This window comes from Strongylocentrotus purpuratus, unplaced genomic scaffold (assembly GCF_000002235.5).
Source record: "Strongylocentrotus purpuratus isolate Spur 01 unplaced genomic scaffold, Spur_5.0 spur5_scaffold_6, whole genome shotgun sequence".
Lineage (NCBI taxonomy): Eukaryota > Metazoa > Echinodermata > Echinoidea > Camarodonta > Strongylocentrotidae > Strongylocentrotus > Strongylocentrotus purpuratus.
Genome location: NW_022145612.1, coordinates 47205459 through 47222771, shown reverse-complemented (window position 1 = coordinate 47222771; position 17313 = coordinate 47205459). Strand labels below are relative to the sequence as shown.

At 37.0% G+C, this 17313-nt stretch overlaps 2 protein-coding genes across 3 annotated transcripts in view; both read left to right on the top strand.

The window, feature by feature from the left end:
• The first annotated feature begins 2455 nt into the window (after positions 1-2455).
• On the top strand, positions 2456-2827 carry LOC100891613. Its single transcript, XM_003726524.1, has one exon. The coding sequence runs from the start codon at positions 2456-2458 to the stop codon at positions 2825-2827; it is 372 nt and encodes a 123-aa protein (XP_003726572.1).
• A 4408-nt stretch (positions 2828-7235) lies between these two features.
• The window catches only part of LOC753062 (zinc transporter ZIP10-like), a 34307-nt gene continuing 24229 nt past the window's right edge, over positions 7236-17313 (top strand). For both annotated transcript variants that reach the window (XM_030999888.1, XM_030999887.1), the window contains exons 1-3: positions 7236-7386; positions 11063-11510; positions 14460-14679. In XM_030999888.1, the coding sequence (XP_030855748.1) occupies positions 11064-11510; positions 14460-14679 (667 nt within the window). In that variant the 5' untranslated portion in view covers positions 7236-7386; position 11063. The remainder of the gene's footprint in view (positions 7387-11062; positions 11511-14459; positions 14680-17313) is intronic.

Sequence of the window (17313 nt, the reverse complement as noted above, 5' to 3'; positions counted from 1 at the left end):
TTGAACACTCCTCAATTAACCAAAGTTTAATACCCAATAATTATATTGCAATTCCTTAAAATCAAAACCTTTCCTTCTACCCTTCAATATGGAACCAATGAGTCCACAAGTTTAAGATATTGTTTCTATTACAAATAACAATGTTATTTACACAATCAATATTTTGATATCAGTATTAAATTCCATTTTTTTTTTCACAGAGAAAAAAAACAAAAATTAGAATCAATTCTCTGGTTCTTCCTAAAGTCGAAAATATTCCATATAGTCATGAGAAGAAGAGAAAGAGAAAGAAAAAAAAAACAAAAAAAAACTTGCCTTTACTGACACTGCATCTTTAAAACTGCTTTTCTTTTCTTTCTTGATATGTTTATCAAAATACTGGCGAGAAGAAGAAGAAGAAGAAAAAAAAAACCTGATGCACTTTTCAAATAAGCATTCATTATACAAATAGGCATTTTAAACTTCCCTATAATTTTGTTCGTTATCATCATAATTATATATCGAAGCAATAGTCAATGAGTTCCAAAGTTCAAGATCCTGTTTTCATATTGTTTTTCTCTGCTCTTTCCAAGTCTGTGTTAATTACTTCTGCGTCGTTTTAGCTTTTTATCAGCCTCATCAGTGAGTGTTCAGATCATCCGACTTTTTGTGAGTTTTAAGAATTTCTGTACATTTTCCATTACTCACCATTTCCATCAGGCTCACTGGTTATTTGCTCCTTGTTTGCATTCCTCCACTCTTCGCCTTTTCCAGCTGTACCCGATTCTCCCCCGGTTGTCTAGGTTCCCTGTTAGGCCCCTGCTTACTCCCCTGCCTTCTTTGTTGGGCTGCTAATTCCTCTCCGACTGTCTCCATGAAGACGGCTTGGCGTTCCCTGGGCAACAATATGCCGTTGACGAAAAGCTTCGTTGGGTCTGCGCGGCTAAAAAATGCTTTCTTCCCCGCGTGTCTCGCTACCTTTAACGCCGGCATCTGGGCACTTCTTTCCTTTCTTATTCGTAGAGGCAAATCATTAGATATTACAATTTTAGAACCTTTTATCCTCGAATCTCAAGAATCTCGCCTTGATCGGGCGAGGTCTACTTGATGCTGGGCACCTGTGCACCCTTTGGTATTCGATGGATTCTACGTCTCCTTCCCGTAGTTTTAACTTTCCGACATAGAATTTCTGGAGTGTTTCTTTCACATTTTCCCTGTCTCCATCCTCTTCAGGGATACCGAGAAACACAAGATTTTCTCTTGCAATGTACGTTCCCTGTCTGTCTATTTCATCCTTCAGTTCTTTCACCTGATCTTTACTCTCTTTCTTCATTTTGTTGGCTTCCTCTTTTAGAGATTCTATTTCAGTGTTTGCAAACACCTGCGCCTCTCCGACTTCATTTAATTTGGACGAAATGTCCTTGATTCTCTCCTCTATCTCGCACAACTTTCCTCCAATTTTTTCTTCCAACATTGTTTCATAGCTAAATTGATATCTTGACATGGAGAGGGAGCTATACAACATAAAGAGTTTATTATTTATAATTTCATAACTTTAGATTCGATTTCAATCGGGACAACGATCAATGAATGTTGTAGGAACGCATATGCTTCCAATATGTTAATTTGAACCAAATTCATGACCCAATACCAAAACTTTGTAATACCTTTAATAAGTATTCATGGTTGTTATTATTGTTAGAGTTTGCCGATACAATATGAATTGTTTTGAAATATTTATTAAGTTATCTCATCAATAGAACAATGAGTTTATTTAGAAGAAAAAAAGACGAGGACATAATAGATTGTTAAAGAGAAATTTAAGAATACACTTTTTATCACGTGACAGTTATTATTGCAAAATATGCGCGCGCATAAAATAATAATAATGCAAGTAACTATTAATAATTATTGGTTAATTATTTGAATGATTGCAGTCATTCTGATGAATATCATTTTGGCGCATTTTGGGGGTAATTTTTATGCATAATTTATTTATACATTCACCGCGTTGGAAATCCACATCCATGCATGCACAATGTACAGGGACAGCTGATCAACAACCTAAGATTTGCTGATGACATAGTCCTTATAGCTGACAATGACAGAGACCTCCAAACATTAGTTGACCTAGTACATCAGAGCAGCTCAAACTTTGGACTGAAAATAAACATTACCAAAACAGAAGTACAAGCCATAAGCAAACAGCCTCAACTATTGAATATAAACGTTGGAGGAGAACAGCTAAATCAAGTAGATGGATTGAGTTCACGTACCTGGGAGGAACAATAAGCCTGCTCGGAAGAGGTAAAGCACCGCATTGGGAAGGCAATAGGAGCATTCCAAGCACTCAAGAAAATCTGGGCATCAAAAGATATACACTGCTCAACAAAGGTAGAACTGTACAAAGTCCTGATATGGTGCAGAAACATGGACATTAAAGAAGGTCGATGAAAATAGACTTCACACTTTTGAGATGGCATGCCTCAGGAGAATCATGGGTGTGACCAGATTTGACAGGCTAAGGAACACACACATACGAACACAACTGAATATGGAAGAAACCATCATCGACAGGGTTGCCACAAAAAGACTGAGATACTTTGGACATATCAACCGAATGAATTCAAAAAGATACCCCCACATCCTTCTCAACGGAAATGTACATGGCAAACACCCAAGGGGAAGACCAGCTAAGAGATGGACAGACTGCATCAAGGCGGACTGCAAAAACAGACAAGTTGACTCCCTGACTAAAGCCACTAGGCTAACAGAAGACAGGAAGATGTGGCAAGCCATAGTGAAACAGAAGCCATCATACATCCCAGTGATGGTGTGGACGGCTTAAGTCGAGTAAGTCAAGCATGCACAATATCCGGGTCTTTGAAAATATTAATGACTGAATTGCAGTTACTCGAGTCCCCGAAGTCATTGGTTCAGCCTTATATCGTTGCATAGTTGAATTAGGTTTATTTTATTCTATAAATTCTATACGTCAGCGTTTCCACAGAGAAGTTTTGTTATATTATAATTAATTTTGCATGGAATAATGTCAGTTTTGCGAAACCAAAACATCAAAAACAGCTTTATTATATTTGTTATTATGAAATAACACTTTAAAGTCAATAAAGACGCTAATTTTTTTCCTCGCTCGCCGAACACCCAAACAGGATGATTTAAATTTCTAAATACCTGCAGGTTTCAAATTCAAGGTCATATTTTCAGCAATTTGGCGAGGTGCCCCATACGGTCATATCCGGGCATCTTGCATGCATCCCGAATATATACTTTAAATATCATTCATATTCATTCATTTCATTTGCTCGTAACATTTAGAAACAGGATAATTCTAGGAAACGAGATGCCTGAATATCCTTGTATGGCCGGTGTATTTATTTATTATATAATTTTATTATTCATGTATTCGGCAGCGTGGAGACCGCATACGTAATTCATTTGCATGACGGTGTTGATAACAAAATAACACATTTTTACCATGTCAAGATTTTTTTTTTTTTGCTTGCTCGCTCGCACAATTTGGAAACAAAATATGTGCCCTTACGTGCATGGCACTCGACGAGTGCCTGAGTGATGTAACATGAATCTTCTTGTGAATTCAACAATGGGGTGACGCAAAACTTTGTATTTTTTAAAAAGGGTGCCGTGAATAATTTTTTGTTAAAGGTTAACGTTGTGCTAATAGACCGACAACCGATGAGAACGACAGTGCATTGATTCAAGACCGAACTTTTATTTAAAAAATGTATACGTGATTAATTGATAAAAAGGAAGAAACTGAGTCGTTTTCTTGGAGTATAGCTTGTACACGACATATTGAAATTCTGATTTCAATGATGATGATATCATTTTCTGCCTACATCAATACAAAATTATTGTGTAGTATTTTTACATTTCTTTTCAAATCGTTTTAACGAAGTGTAGGCAATATACATCTGAGATATATTTTGTTTCCCTCAATCAGACCCAGTTATTAATTTTTTTTCTTCAAAAGTGAGGAAAATGAAACGTTTCCTGATCAAAATGACATTTATTTCAATTTCCCCATTGAAAGCTCTGTTTTTGTCATAGGCCCATGATCATAGGACAGTCGCCCCTTCAGAATACATCACATCTTCTCTTTACAGCAGCAACAGTAAGGTTAATAGGCCTATTAATATGAATTAGCTCTCCCTCCCACCTTTTCAAGTCTCCCCTCTCCCTGTCTCTCTCTCTAACTCTCACGACGCCCCCCCCCCATTATATGGAAACGTTGTATCTTCCGCTCAATCTGACTTGCGTGCATAGAGCAAAATAAGCATTTTTCCATGAAAAAGTGAAGTTTTCTAAAATATGCGTTTCTTTCCAGCATTGGGGCGCCCGGAAGTCACCGTCGGGTAACATTTCATAAAGTATAATATAAAAAGACCATATGCAAATTTTCTGTACTTTTGTCGGAAAAAATACATTTATCCAGCACAATGTCGTCTCTTTTTGCGTTGGAGAAGAGCAAATAGCGAGTTTCAATCACACTTTGGCCGCTTTCGCAATCCCTCACTCGTTTCACTGTGGTCAAGCGACTTTGGGGCAAGCGGTTAATGAAAATACTAATCGTTAGCTTTCTTCTGGTATTAAACTTGTTTTGATTGATTGTATAATTTTGTCGGAATAAAGGAAACAAAAAGGCTCGACCAATAACTTATCAGTGTCTGAATTGACCTTTTGACCTTGAATTCCCTGATGCAAGCGCACTAATGACGTCATCTTCGCTAAATCGGCGTCTTTTATCGTAAAATGCGACACTTTCACAATGTTTATACATCTTTTTTTTTAACTATTAGTAAGATTTAACATAAATTTTCTGATATCACTGAAATTTGGGGTGTTATTTAATGAGTAATTTTAAAATAAGAGCCATTTTACCGTTTTAAAGTACCATTCAAGTCGCAGGGTAGAAAGATACATTTTCCAACCGCGCCAAATTTAATTTACGTTCCGACATTCTGTTGGGTTCGTGTTGTTAAGAATCCACTGCTTTCTGCTCCAACAAACGTCCACATGCGGAGTCGTTTATCAACTAAATTATTCAAATTTATGGATGCTTCCTAGCTTCCCAGGTGTTTGTGTTGCTGTTGAAGCATTTCATTCACCTGCTATCATTCTTTGTACTCCAATTGCCAGAACGCAAATTTCATTTTGGTTTTATAGTTTCATCGGAGTCGTTTATCAACTATAATGTATTCAAATTTATGAATGCTTCCTCCTCAGGTGTTTGTGGTGTTGATGCATTTCATTCAGCTGTTATTATTCTTTGTACTCCAACTGTTAGAATACAAAATGCATTTTGGTTTTATAGTTTCATGCAATAAGTAAGTCAATAAAAGAGTATGTTCTGCACAATAAAAACAATGTGTGTCCCTATTGTACAATGCAATGTGTCCCCTCATTTTGTAACAGTTAATTTACCCATTCACATAATGGAACTACCTGCCCGATGAAGCCAGTGGCCTGTGACCCCTGAGCATTCAACACCGTGTGGGAGGCAGTTTGTGGTCAACTTCCTTTATGAGACAAAATACAAGCAAACGTTTCCATATGCTCTTCCTCAAAACCTCGCTTCCTCTTTTATTTTCTCCTCTGGCAGAAAAAAGTGGCACTGAAACAAGAAGATGGTAACCATAATTTTACATCTTTGTTTTTGCTCAAGGGGGGGGGGGGGGGTAGTAAAAACAAATATTGCTCACTAACCCCCCCCCCCCCCCCCGCTCAAAGCCGCTAATATGATATTTTCTCAAGAATTGCCCCCCCCCCCCCCTCGCCTCCGGCTGGATCCGCCCCTGCTCTCCCTTACCTCTTTCTCTTTCGTCTCTCTATTAAGACCAGCATTGGAAACGCCCCAATTTAAAAAAAAAATGAAAATAATGGAAGCTCTTATTACCAATCATGTGAAAGAATATGTTTTGACTAATACAAGTCATGATGATAAAAAATTTGCCGGGAAACCGCCTACACTAATTGATATATTTGGTAAATTAGTTTATCTATTTGTCTGTGAGAGATAGATAAACTAATTTACGTGTCCCGCACGTGTACGTATAGTCCCATATACATCTTTCTGTGTACAGTGCTTGTAACTTTACGAAGACTGGGCCAAACATACTGCCCCGATTGACTCATTTTCGCTCGCGTGAACATTGCCAGCACAAACCACTGACCTCTACCTCCTGGACAGATCATCGCCCATTCCCATTCACTATACGTTACGTACCAAAAGGCTGTATATTGTCTGACCGTTCATGAATATTCATGTTTTTGCTAAACTCGGCAAAATGGGTATACGTACGAGCAATGACGAACTTGCAACCTATTTTGATCAATTACGGTGGGGGAATTACGATGAGGTTCCAATGAAAGAGCTAGTGATAACGTAAGTCGGGGTGGATGTGCTTTTCGTTTAAACAAAAAATGCATTTTTAACGATTTTTGTTGGTACATAGGCTAACATGTATGGCTGCTGACTCTGACGATAGGGGGCGTTGTGAAATGAGACTACTGAACGGAGCTATATGTTTCTTATCATTTGGATGATTCCAGAACCTTGCAGTACACACCAATACTTATATGCTAGATGATCAACCTTTTCTGATCGATTCCACAACGTTTCTTTCACATGCAATGCAATCGCATGGCCATAACTGGTCTTTATCTTTAAGAATGTGACGTACACAATTATACAACATAAATAAGCTTTTCTCATGGATCTTTCTGTCAAGTTTTATAACTATTATAATGTTAGAAAGCGCTAGCTAGCTGCTTGTAATATAATATTATAATTTCGTTATTTTTTTAAATTATAATGTTGTTTATGTTGCAATTTCATTTCACTCTTTGCATTCATGCTACATTGAACTTGAATATTATTATAAATATTATTATTACTATTATTATTATCATTTTATTATCATCATTATTATTATCATCATTATTATTATCATTTGGCCATTGATCACTTAAAGCTGATTATCAGTATTATTGTAATGTTTTTGTTATGTCGCATGATATTACCAACAACAAAAAACAGTCCTAAAATACAAAGAATAGTAACATTTTCCATTGAAAGCGAATGTAATGCATTCAGTCAGTGTGGTCATCCTGCACGGCATTGTCCTCCTCATGCATATGCATAACTAGCTAGCAAAGCGAATGTCACGTGACAAGAACCTCGAGCAACTGCACACGGCCCGCCATCTTTCTTTCTGAACGGTGCACACGACACGAGCAATATTTTGGATCCGTGCGAAAATTTAGGATAAAGTTTTGCAGTTTGTAAACTTTCAAAACATCAGTGCACGTGGGACTCAAGCTCCACTACTTTGGAGGTGGCCAGTAGACGTTTAGGACCGTAATTTAGTAAGTAACATTGAAAAATATCTAAAATATTGCTTCGCTTTGTTCCATAGATCTAGCGATACGTCGACGATCATGCGTATGCGCCCGATTTTACAGCGCTTTGGCCATTGCATTGAATTGCAGTGCTTTTATCGCAATGAAAGGGGCCGGTTTGTTTGTGCGGATGTGTGAATGACGTTACACCGTGTGCGGGGGGCCACTGGCGCTAGCGCGGCATGCTGCATGCGGACCTACCTGAGCTGAACTTAAGTATCCTCCTCAATTTCGCCGAGTTGCCGTCATCCTCCTGTTCAAAATATTATCTTCTTTGATCACAATACTAGTTTACTTACTAACCTTGATTTATGCAATTATACACACAGTTAGGCTTGTATTTATTTTTGTTTGGGTTTCGTTATTTTTAATCTGCAAACAGTGCAATTGCAAAGTAAAAAACCATCATTAAACTTGTAAAGTCTAAAGATTATGTAGAGGTCTAACAAGTTAGTGCCTAATTTAGTTTATTGTAATTTAAATTAGAACATTGCCAATTTAATGAATCAAAGGCTTTTATTGTTTAAAAAGCCGAGAATTTTAGACATGTCAGAGAGTTTTGCTCTAGAGTCTCTAGTAGTAGGGTGTCTGAACGATTTTTCAATTTTCAATTTGGGATCGTTTTTCACCATTTTTGTTTGATATTTGAATAAAAAATGTTATCAGAATAATACATTTCAAATTTCAAGTCTCACCGATGTTTCTATCAAAAGTTACAGCCCCTCCAACACGCTGGTATATTCATATCATTTTGGTCAAAATCGACGAAAAAGACGTCCACGCAGAGTGATGTTGTTTTGCTAAATTTAGCCAAACAGCTGTATCGCGCGATATGCAAGCGTATGCATATCGTACGCATGCTGCTAAGCCAATCCGCGACTTGCAGCTTGAGCTACGCTGTCTCCGCGACATGTGCGATTGACTAGTATGGTTGGCGTTCGTCGCACAATAAACCCGGAAGTGAATGCACGTTATAGTCAATGGCAATATCGCGGAGACAACGCACGTTGTCTCCGCGATATTGCCATTGACTATAACGTGTATTCACTTCCGGGTTTATCGAGGGAATTGCCAACCATAATTTCAGTCACTATAATTTGGGGTTTCGTTCGTGCGCGGAGATGTTACGCGATGTAACCATGGTTTGGACTGAGCGGAGCGCACGCCTCCTAATTAGCTGATCCACCAAATAGCGAGAAGGGTATTTTTAAACTGTTATCAGTTGTGATCCCTGGGGGCTAGCGAAAATATAATCACATAGAATTGTTCCTTAGGACTGGGACTACTTATCGATCGGGGCGTCATATCTCAAAAGTGACAAACCTGAGAGTTAGCCAGGACACAATGTTTAAATTGCTGTTTTGACCAAGATATTTTTAGAATTTCGGGGGCTACGCCCCTTTGGAAATATTGGAATTCACCTGCTCTTTCATATGACACCTCATTCATTGATTATCACCTTCAGGATCACAACTGATAAAGGTTTGAATCTCGATTTGAAAAAAAAAAATTGACTTTTTTTGCATGGTCGCGCAATGCACGTAGGCTGCATAGGGATGCGTGTAATCTCTATGGGAAGAATTTTAGCACACAACATCGGGTGCGCGATCAGACACCCTAGACTCTAGATCTAGACTCTAGACCTTTGCTTTGGGTGAAAAGGAAAAGTTCAAATTAGAATAAAATGGGCGCTTGTGTACTTTTGTATCCATTTTTGAGGCATCACTCTGGCGTGAAGACCTTTATTTAAACAATCAATGAAGATTAGATCTAACATCATTTTTTTGTATGTTTTAGTTGGGTATCTCCACGCCGGAGTTATGGGTCAAAATGGAAATAGTCACTAGCACCATGAAAAGTGTTCAATACTAAGAATGATCTAGTAATCTGCTAGTCTTGTAAACTGCACCAAAGGAGACTCGTGTGCAATTTTTAAATATTTTTAATCAGAACTGTTCCAAACCGCATGATCACTGGAGGGGAAAAGCATGTCACTCGTGTCACACTCACAGTATCCTGCTTAACGTATTTGCCGGCGTAAAGGCCGCAGTATTTTTGGAAGAGAAAATATCAAAAAGTCGGGGTGCGGCCTTTACGCCGAAAGAGTAAAAATCGCAAGTCAAAACAGCACGTCCATTATTTGTGGGCAACTTCATACAAAGGGGAGCTAGGGGGCTGGGAGTTGCCAACAAAACCAACGCACCTTCAGAGATTCACAGTGCGCAATTTTACCGGGACTCAAAACGTTTTTTGCCAACACAAAGCTAGATCGGCTGCTGGCAAAATAAACGTAACTACGATCGAGAACATCGTCGGTGTTCTCAACTTTTCAGTAAGATAATTCTGAATTATAATTGAGACTATATAATTTATTAAAGCGACAAACTAACCTCGGTAGATCTCTAATAACAATACAAAAGCTTGTTTATTTTCTCCATTTGACGGTACGATAGGGGTAAGACCGGATAACATTATAAAAAAGATGCATTCTTCCACCCTGCGCGATATCCATGGCCACAGCTTGGATATGGCAGGATTATATTAGTGCCGACTCACTGCATGCAAGCTAAAGATGGCCATTCAGGTTTCTGTATGCATGCGAAGCGCCCTCTAGTGTCCCATAAATGTGCTAATCTGCCTGCAATACAGTACAAGCTTAAAAATCAATAAAGATTCGCTAAATTACGATCACTTTTTAGGTAAACTTCCTGTAAATTTATAAAATAATTTATAATTTTGGTATTAGTTTGTAGGAAAAATAGAGTTCTACGGGAAAATTACAATTATTTTCTTTGGTCCATTTTTTTTCCCCCCTTTTTTTTCCCTACAAAATGTCAAAGTTGGGGGTGCGGCCTTATCGCCGGCAAATACGGTAGCTAATAGCCATAGTTTTAGATATAATTATAGAAGTCATTTGTTGTTTTATTTAACAAAAAGGAGAAAGAAATGATGAACGCTTCTAAATGGAAAACCTGGATTTGATTTTAGTTTGTCACCTTCCACAAATCTCTTTTCCCATCAACTTTTGAATTATAATGTGAAATAAAATCTAAAATGTTTGATAAGAAAGCCTTGGAAGCTTTTAGCAGCTCTCCATTTTTTTTGTAATCTACACTCTATCTGTTTAATATGGTGGATTTGTGAATTTATTTAGACATGAAGTTCAAATGGATGACCTGCATGTACATATTTCCAGTAGCTTTGAGAATTCATTTTGTGGAGAAAATGGACATTTATGAAATCTATGAAATCTTTAGTACAAAACAAATAGAGCATAGTTGATAGAGGAAATACACCTGCAAAGGTATTACAGACATTAAATTTTACAGATTGAATTTTCCCTTTAAAACTAGTGTAATGGGCCTGGTTCTCTCATTTGTATATCATTTTATTGAAATCTTGATTGCGTTTTTTTGCGCTGAATTTTGAAGGGATTACAAATTTATCTTTTTTTCAGTATTTTTTAATATTAAAGTTATTTAAGTTCAAGGAAATTGATAAAGGAAAAAAAAAGGTTCTTCCTCACAGTGTACCCAAATGGTATCATGTTTCTATATTTTTGAGAAATGTTACATTTAGATGCAACTTGTGGGATTTTCATGAGCTTTACTATCTTACATGTACCTCATATTGTCTTTTACAGAATGGCATCTTTAGATAGAGGTAAACCGGCCCATACAGTTATCCTCGTTATGCCGATGCTCTATATCTTTATGTTGTGCTGTATACATGTATGGCATGCTGAAGCACAGCTTGGGCAAGGACTCGCCGATGCCGACACCATCCAACAAGCTCTTTGCAATGACCTGAACAGCACTGTATCCAACTCCTGGGCCGGAGATTGCATGTCAGAACTCTTTGAAAAGTATGGAGAGGATGGCAAGTTAGAGTACAATGGCTTTAGACAACTCCTGGAGAATATGGGCCTTGGTGCTGTCAGAGATGGCCTGAAGAAGCCCTCAAATCAAGAAGGAAATGTTTCACAGCCTGGTTCTGACGTGAATTCCACCGCTGGTGCAAGAGCGAAGAGGAAAACTCATAACAATGAACATGTCGATCATCACAATACTTCGCTAGAACACACATCCAAGGTAGGAATACATTGTAGATTGAAATAACTTCACATTTATCCATTTTTAGCATTGTCAACAAGATTTATTTTACTGAACCCAGGGAATATGAAGAAAAGTAAACCATTAAAATAGAAATATTTCAAATGACTATGTATACGACTTCTGTGCAAATATCTTACACAGACATGTCTAAAAATTTCTCTTAGGTTTGGAAATAACACACCCCTGTTACACAATGTTGCCTGTTTGATGTTTCACAGAGAACATGAAATGATCTCTCAAAGATTCCAAGAGGGACACAGACATAGTTGATATGTAGGCCAACATACAGTTCCCACTTGAGGCATTGAAACATAAATGTTCAGTCCTTGTATTTCAAAGAATCGATATGAAACGTGTAGTACATGGATCTGTATATTGTTCAACTTGTTTAAATAACTGTTCAAATATTTGTTTTTATGTGTTAAAACAAATCTTGGTCTTTTTAAAGGGAAAAGCACAAAGAAAATCTAGAAGAGAGTTGAGAGAAATGTACAGTTGCTATACATACACTGTATATATTTTTTTCTCCCGACATTGTACAATATTATGCAAATTGATTTAGAGACTCCAAATTTATGTATGATATACAAGTTCCTGGAAAATGGAAAGACCATATTCAAGTAGAGCAGAATCATGTGAAATGTAGAGCTCATATATATGGCTTTTGAATTTATCGAAAAGAGCAGTCAGAACTTAACATAAATAAATAGAGGCCTAGCATTTTCTTTATTCATTGTAGGTGTATCCATCCATGTACATGTACATGTCAATGTATGACAAACATACTGTACAATTGCTGACATAAACTGATCTCACTATGAACATGACAGACAAAGAAAGCGGACAAAATATACAGTTCCTCAGGTAGACAAAGGAACATCCCTTCACTGCTATTATGTAAAAAGGTGAATGCATGTGACACCTGTTCTACACATTTTTACATAATAGCAGTGAAGGGATGTTCCTTTGTCTACCTGAGGAACTGTATATTTTGTCCGCTTTCTTTGTCACTAATGTTCATAGTGTGTACATGTTCATGTACATGTTAATGTATGACAAACATACTGTACAATTGCTGACATAAACTGATCTATGAAAATGCCTTTGATACCCCTTAAAAAAAACATAATCAGAAATGCTACACGGCAAAAAAAGAAGGGGAAAGAAAGCCTCACACAATTTTGATAAGTGATTTGTCAAATATGTGTAGCAGTTGTCAAGAAATTGAAACAATTGATTGAAAACGATTAGAACAACAATCGAAAAGAGTTGAGGTAAATCTTTGTCTGTGGGTAGTCAAGGTCATAGGACAGACACTGTATGGAGGTAATCCAAAACAGGTGGTCCCTGAATATGAGCCCCATCCAGAGACAAATATGCAGAATAAATTATGGAACAGTGGGTATGGTTCTACTTGTTTACCTTGTGTTGTGACACACTTTTTTTGTTTTGTATGCAGTTCATAGAAAATGTCGATAGAGGGAATGATGAAAGCAATACCTGCTGCAATGCACTGGATAGTGTGGTTGTAATGGTCACCATACTGCATTTCAATTTGTCTTTAAATGATATATTGTGGCTGCCAGATTAATGAAAGTATTAGACAGGAGCTGACGTAGGTATACTGGTAGCTGTTTAAAGCTCAAAATAGATGTGAAAAATATGAGAAAAAATATCTTTGGCTTATATAAAAAATTTATAAATCTACTGACTAATTATAATGTACTTAATTGCAATGCTGATGATGCTGATGCGTAATTTTGTTGAGTCATCTGATTAGTTGCTTCCATCAAAGAATTATCTGTAATAATGCAATATAATTGATTAAAAAAATACACCTGTGTGCCCCTGAAGCCTGTAATTTCAATTATCTACAATAACGTTGTACGTGTAAATATGGAGGCTATACTTCTGGAGTGGGATTTTTAATTTGTTTGAGGCCCGTAACAGGTGTTTAAAATAATATTAGAATGATTAGTAAAAAGTGGTACACCTGTATAAATGCAGCTCACTGAAGCTTAAATTAATTACCGGTATCATGGGAAGTGGTCTAAGAGTGCTTTTAGTAGGCTAAATAATATTTTGAAATACATATTGGTACACCGGTTTTCTAACGGTTTCAAATTTATGGATGTTTCTTTCCTGGGGACCTAGTGAGAAGGTATTCCACTAACCTTTTATTAATAAATGAACTACATGTATAGTACTTGGAATCATTTTGCATACATTATTTGTTGCTATGTCAGACAATTAGCCACTGGCACACTGTCAAGAACAACTTTTGTTTAAAACGTATGCATACAATTTGAATATATTGGAAACTGGTCTATTGTGTTTGTAATTTTGAATGTATCATTACATCATGGCTCTTTCCTTTGTAATGGTTTCACACTAACCTACTTTAGAGGAAGTTCAGACTAAAATTTATAGGGACTGTATGCATGAGCCCCCTGTTAACATTTTGGATTTAGGGGGTCAGAAGTAAAAATTTAGGGCCCCATTTATCAAGGGTGTCTGAATTATGTAGTATTTACTCTTGAGTCTTGAACTATGTTTCTTTTTACATGTTGCATCCTCATTTAGGAAAGTCCGTTACTGAAATATGAGTTTTCATGCTTTTTATTGGGAGGTAGGGGGAGGGGGTTGATGGAAGTGGGGGTAATAGGGGTGGATGTCTTTACCGGGAGCTTTGCTTTCAAGTTTACTGCTTCATACAAGAAGCATCCCGGTAAAATATTCATTGTATGGTTCATGATAAAAGCCTGTGTATGAGTCATTTCTATTATTTCATCTTATTCTTATTAATATTTAATACCAAAGAATGAACATGAATACTGGTATGTGCAGGAGTCATGAATAGGAAGAGTAAATGAAATGAATGATCTTTCTGAATAATTTCCTCTGATTTTTTTCTTTCTTTTCCAGTGCCTGTCCTCTGATGAAATCCTTGACACTTTTAAGGTTGTCCCATCTGAAGGCATCGTACCATTACAGTTCCTCCAGCTATGCCCCATTTTACTCCAGCAGTTGGACAGTCATGCCTGCATCGTGTATGACGTCCATCTACCAGATGATGGGCACAACCACACAGACGAGCCTTCAGAAACCCCTTTTCAAGAACCGTCCAAGATACATCCAGGGCAACGTAAGTAAATTGCCTTTTAAAAAAAGCTTTGGCGCAAAATATAACCATTTTACTTGTACATATAAGTCCCTGGAAAGTGGTAGTAAAACAGAAGCTGACACATAACAAAAGGGCTATTTCCGCTTGTCTATGTGTGTGAGATTTTTTTTTTTTCTCTTTTCCTCTATGTGTATGAGATAGATAAATGTGAAGTGCATTACACTCATGTCATATTGTTTTTGTTATAGCTATTTTTAGGGTGGTGACCACTACAAATGAAAGCGGCTTTATAATGTTTTCATGTGATGTGTACAACGGAACATGGAGACTGCTTAAAAATCATAAGAACACCCAATGCACTCGGTACTCGAGTACATGCCCAGGCTTACAGGCGGATACTCAAGTACTCATGGAATTGTATTCATGGAATTGTCGCAGCCTTAATAATGAGGGGCCTCCAAATTCAAAGATGATTTGATGGATTATATAATAATTCAGGTCAATGAGCACACGAACAATGTTTTGTTCAGCATTCCCAAAGTCCCATCATTACTCAGGCAGAACCAATGAGTAAAAGGGGCTAAACCCTAATATATATGAACAATACATGGCTTTTCTGCTCTAGCGCTTCTGCTCTCATAGAAACTGGGTTGTACTGAATCTGACGTACATGTATGAAGATAAATTACTTTAAAAATGTGCATAGTGGTGGTTGGAGAGTGTCGGGCATAGTGCAACAAGGTTTCATCAAGAGCAGGGCTAACATGATCCACTCCACCTAAGGACAGTCTAGAACTTCAGAGTTTGTCATATATAACACATCAGACATCACAAAATATCATTGCTTGCAGATTCAGTTTCTTTAAAAAAGACTGATTCACTTGATCTTTCCCATTTTTTTTCCATATTTTTCTATTTTCTGTCTATGCTGTCTCCTTTGTTCGTGCTCCGAAGCCCTTTTCATTGCCAATTCTCCTTGCATGTGCATCAAATTTTAATACTTAGATTAATGAAAGAAAAAAAGAATTCTAGTGACCTCTTCCAAATGTACATGACCCAATTAACTAGCCTTCTCTTCCTGTATAACTATTTGTAAACTCATAAAAATGAAAAAAATATGCCATCAGAGCAAAAAGTGCATGAATATTGATTACCTATAGACCTTGTTCGCTTCCGAATATGTTTGATTAATGAACAATACTGTGACTTGATTAACAAAAATTCACTTTAATTATCTGAATTGGCCTTGCATGGGATAGACAGCCGCCCACAAGTGGACTGTGCAATTCTCATTTTAATTAGCAGGATCTCAAGGTGAATTTCCCCCACATTCTTTCATTTTTTGCTTGTTATGTTATTCAATTTGAATGTACAAAATAGAAGTCTTTCCTGTCAAGGAAATGAAGGACGAAGATTGTTAAAACAAAACACATTTTGTGTTTTTACAATAGCTGTATTTGTATCATACCTTTACATCACAAAGTTCAGCATTAAGGCGGGACTGCACTATCTGTTTGTGTAGCTACTAGCCCTCTATATAGCAAACAATGCCTAAGCGGTGACCGTTGGTCCCCCACGGTCCCATTTTTCTTATGTTAATTGAGAGCTGATTTGATGAATTAACCGCCTGCCTGTGACCATGCAGGGAGGTCTAATCCACCCTGGCCAAACTAGTGTAGATAGGCTTTAAGGCTTTAATGAATGACAACTGTTCATACATGAGCTCTGCGTTATAAGATATAAAAATGTGAAGCGAATTTGAAAACTTACGTCATTATATTGAAAGAAACACACTGTGGTTTACAACATCACAAGTGAATATGGCTTTAGAATCTTAGTTTGCTCTGGAGAAGTGTTAATCCCGGTACACACACACTCCACGATTCCATTTTGGAAGACTTTGTGATAAGTTGCACTGGTCATATGTTGTGGATTCTGTATTTACACCACATATTGTCTGTTTAGAGCCTGAAGGGTGTTAAATCTGTGTTAAAGTATTTCATGAGTTAAAGATAAAGACCAGTTATGGACATGCGATTGCATTGTGAAAGAAACGTTGTGGAGTCGATCATAAAAGGTTGATCATCTAGCATCTAGCATTTGCAAGGTTCTGGAATCATCAAAATGATAAGAAATTTGGCCCATTCTTCGTAAAGTTACAAGCACTATACACAGAAAGATGTATATGGGACAACCCTATATCTCTCACAGACCATGAGAGAAACAAATTTACCAAATATATGAATTAGTAGGCGGTTTCCCGGCAAATTTTTTATCATCATGTATTAGTCAAAACATATTCTTTCACATGATTGGTAATGAGAGCTTCCATTTCATTTTTTGAAATTGGGGCGTTTCCAATACTGGTCTTTACCTGTAATGCCCTTCTGTCTGCATGATAGTAACAGTGTAAGTAGTTTTGTAGAACTCAAAAGTATTTTCCTTTTGCTGCAGGGCTTAATTACCTTGTAACTGTTCTAAAGTTTCTACAGACAATTTCTTAAAGATTTTTTAAAGTTTATTTTGGCCTTTGTGATACATTCTAGTCTTGGGGCAGGTACTTTAATGAAATTAACCTTAAAAAAAGAATAATCTTGTATTTTAAAGCAAATTTTGGATGTACACTGTAGCCCAAGGCTTGAAATTAATACTATA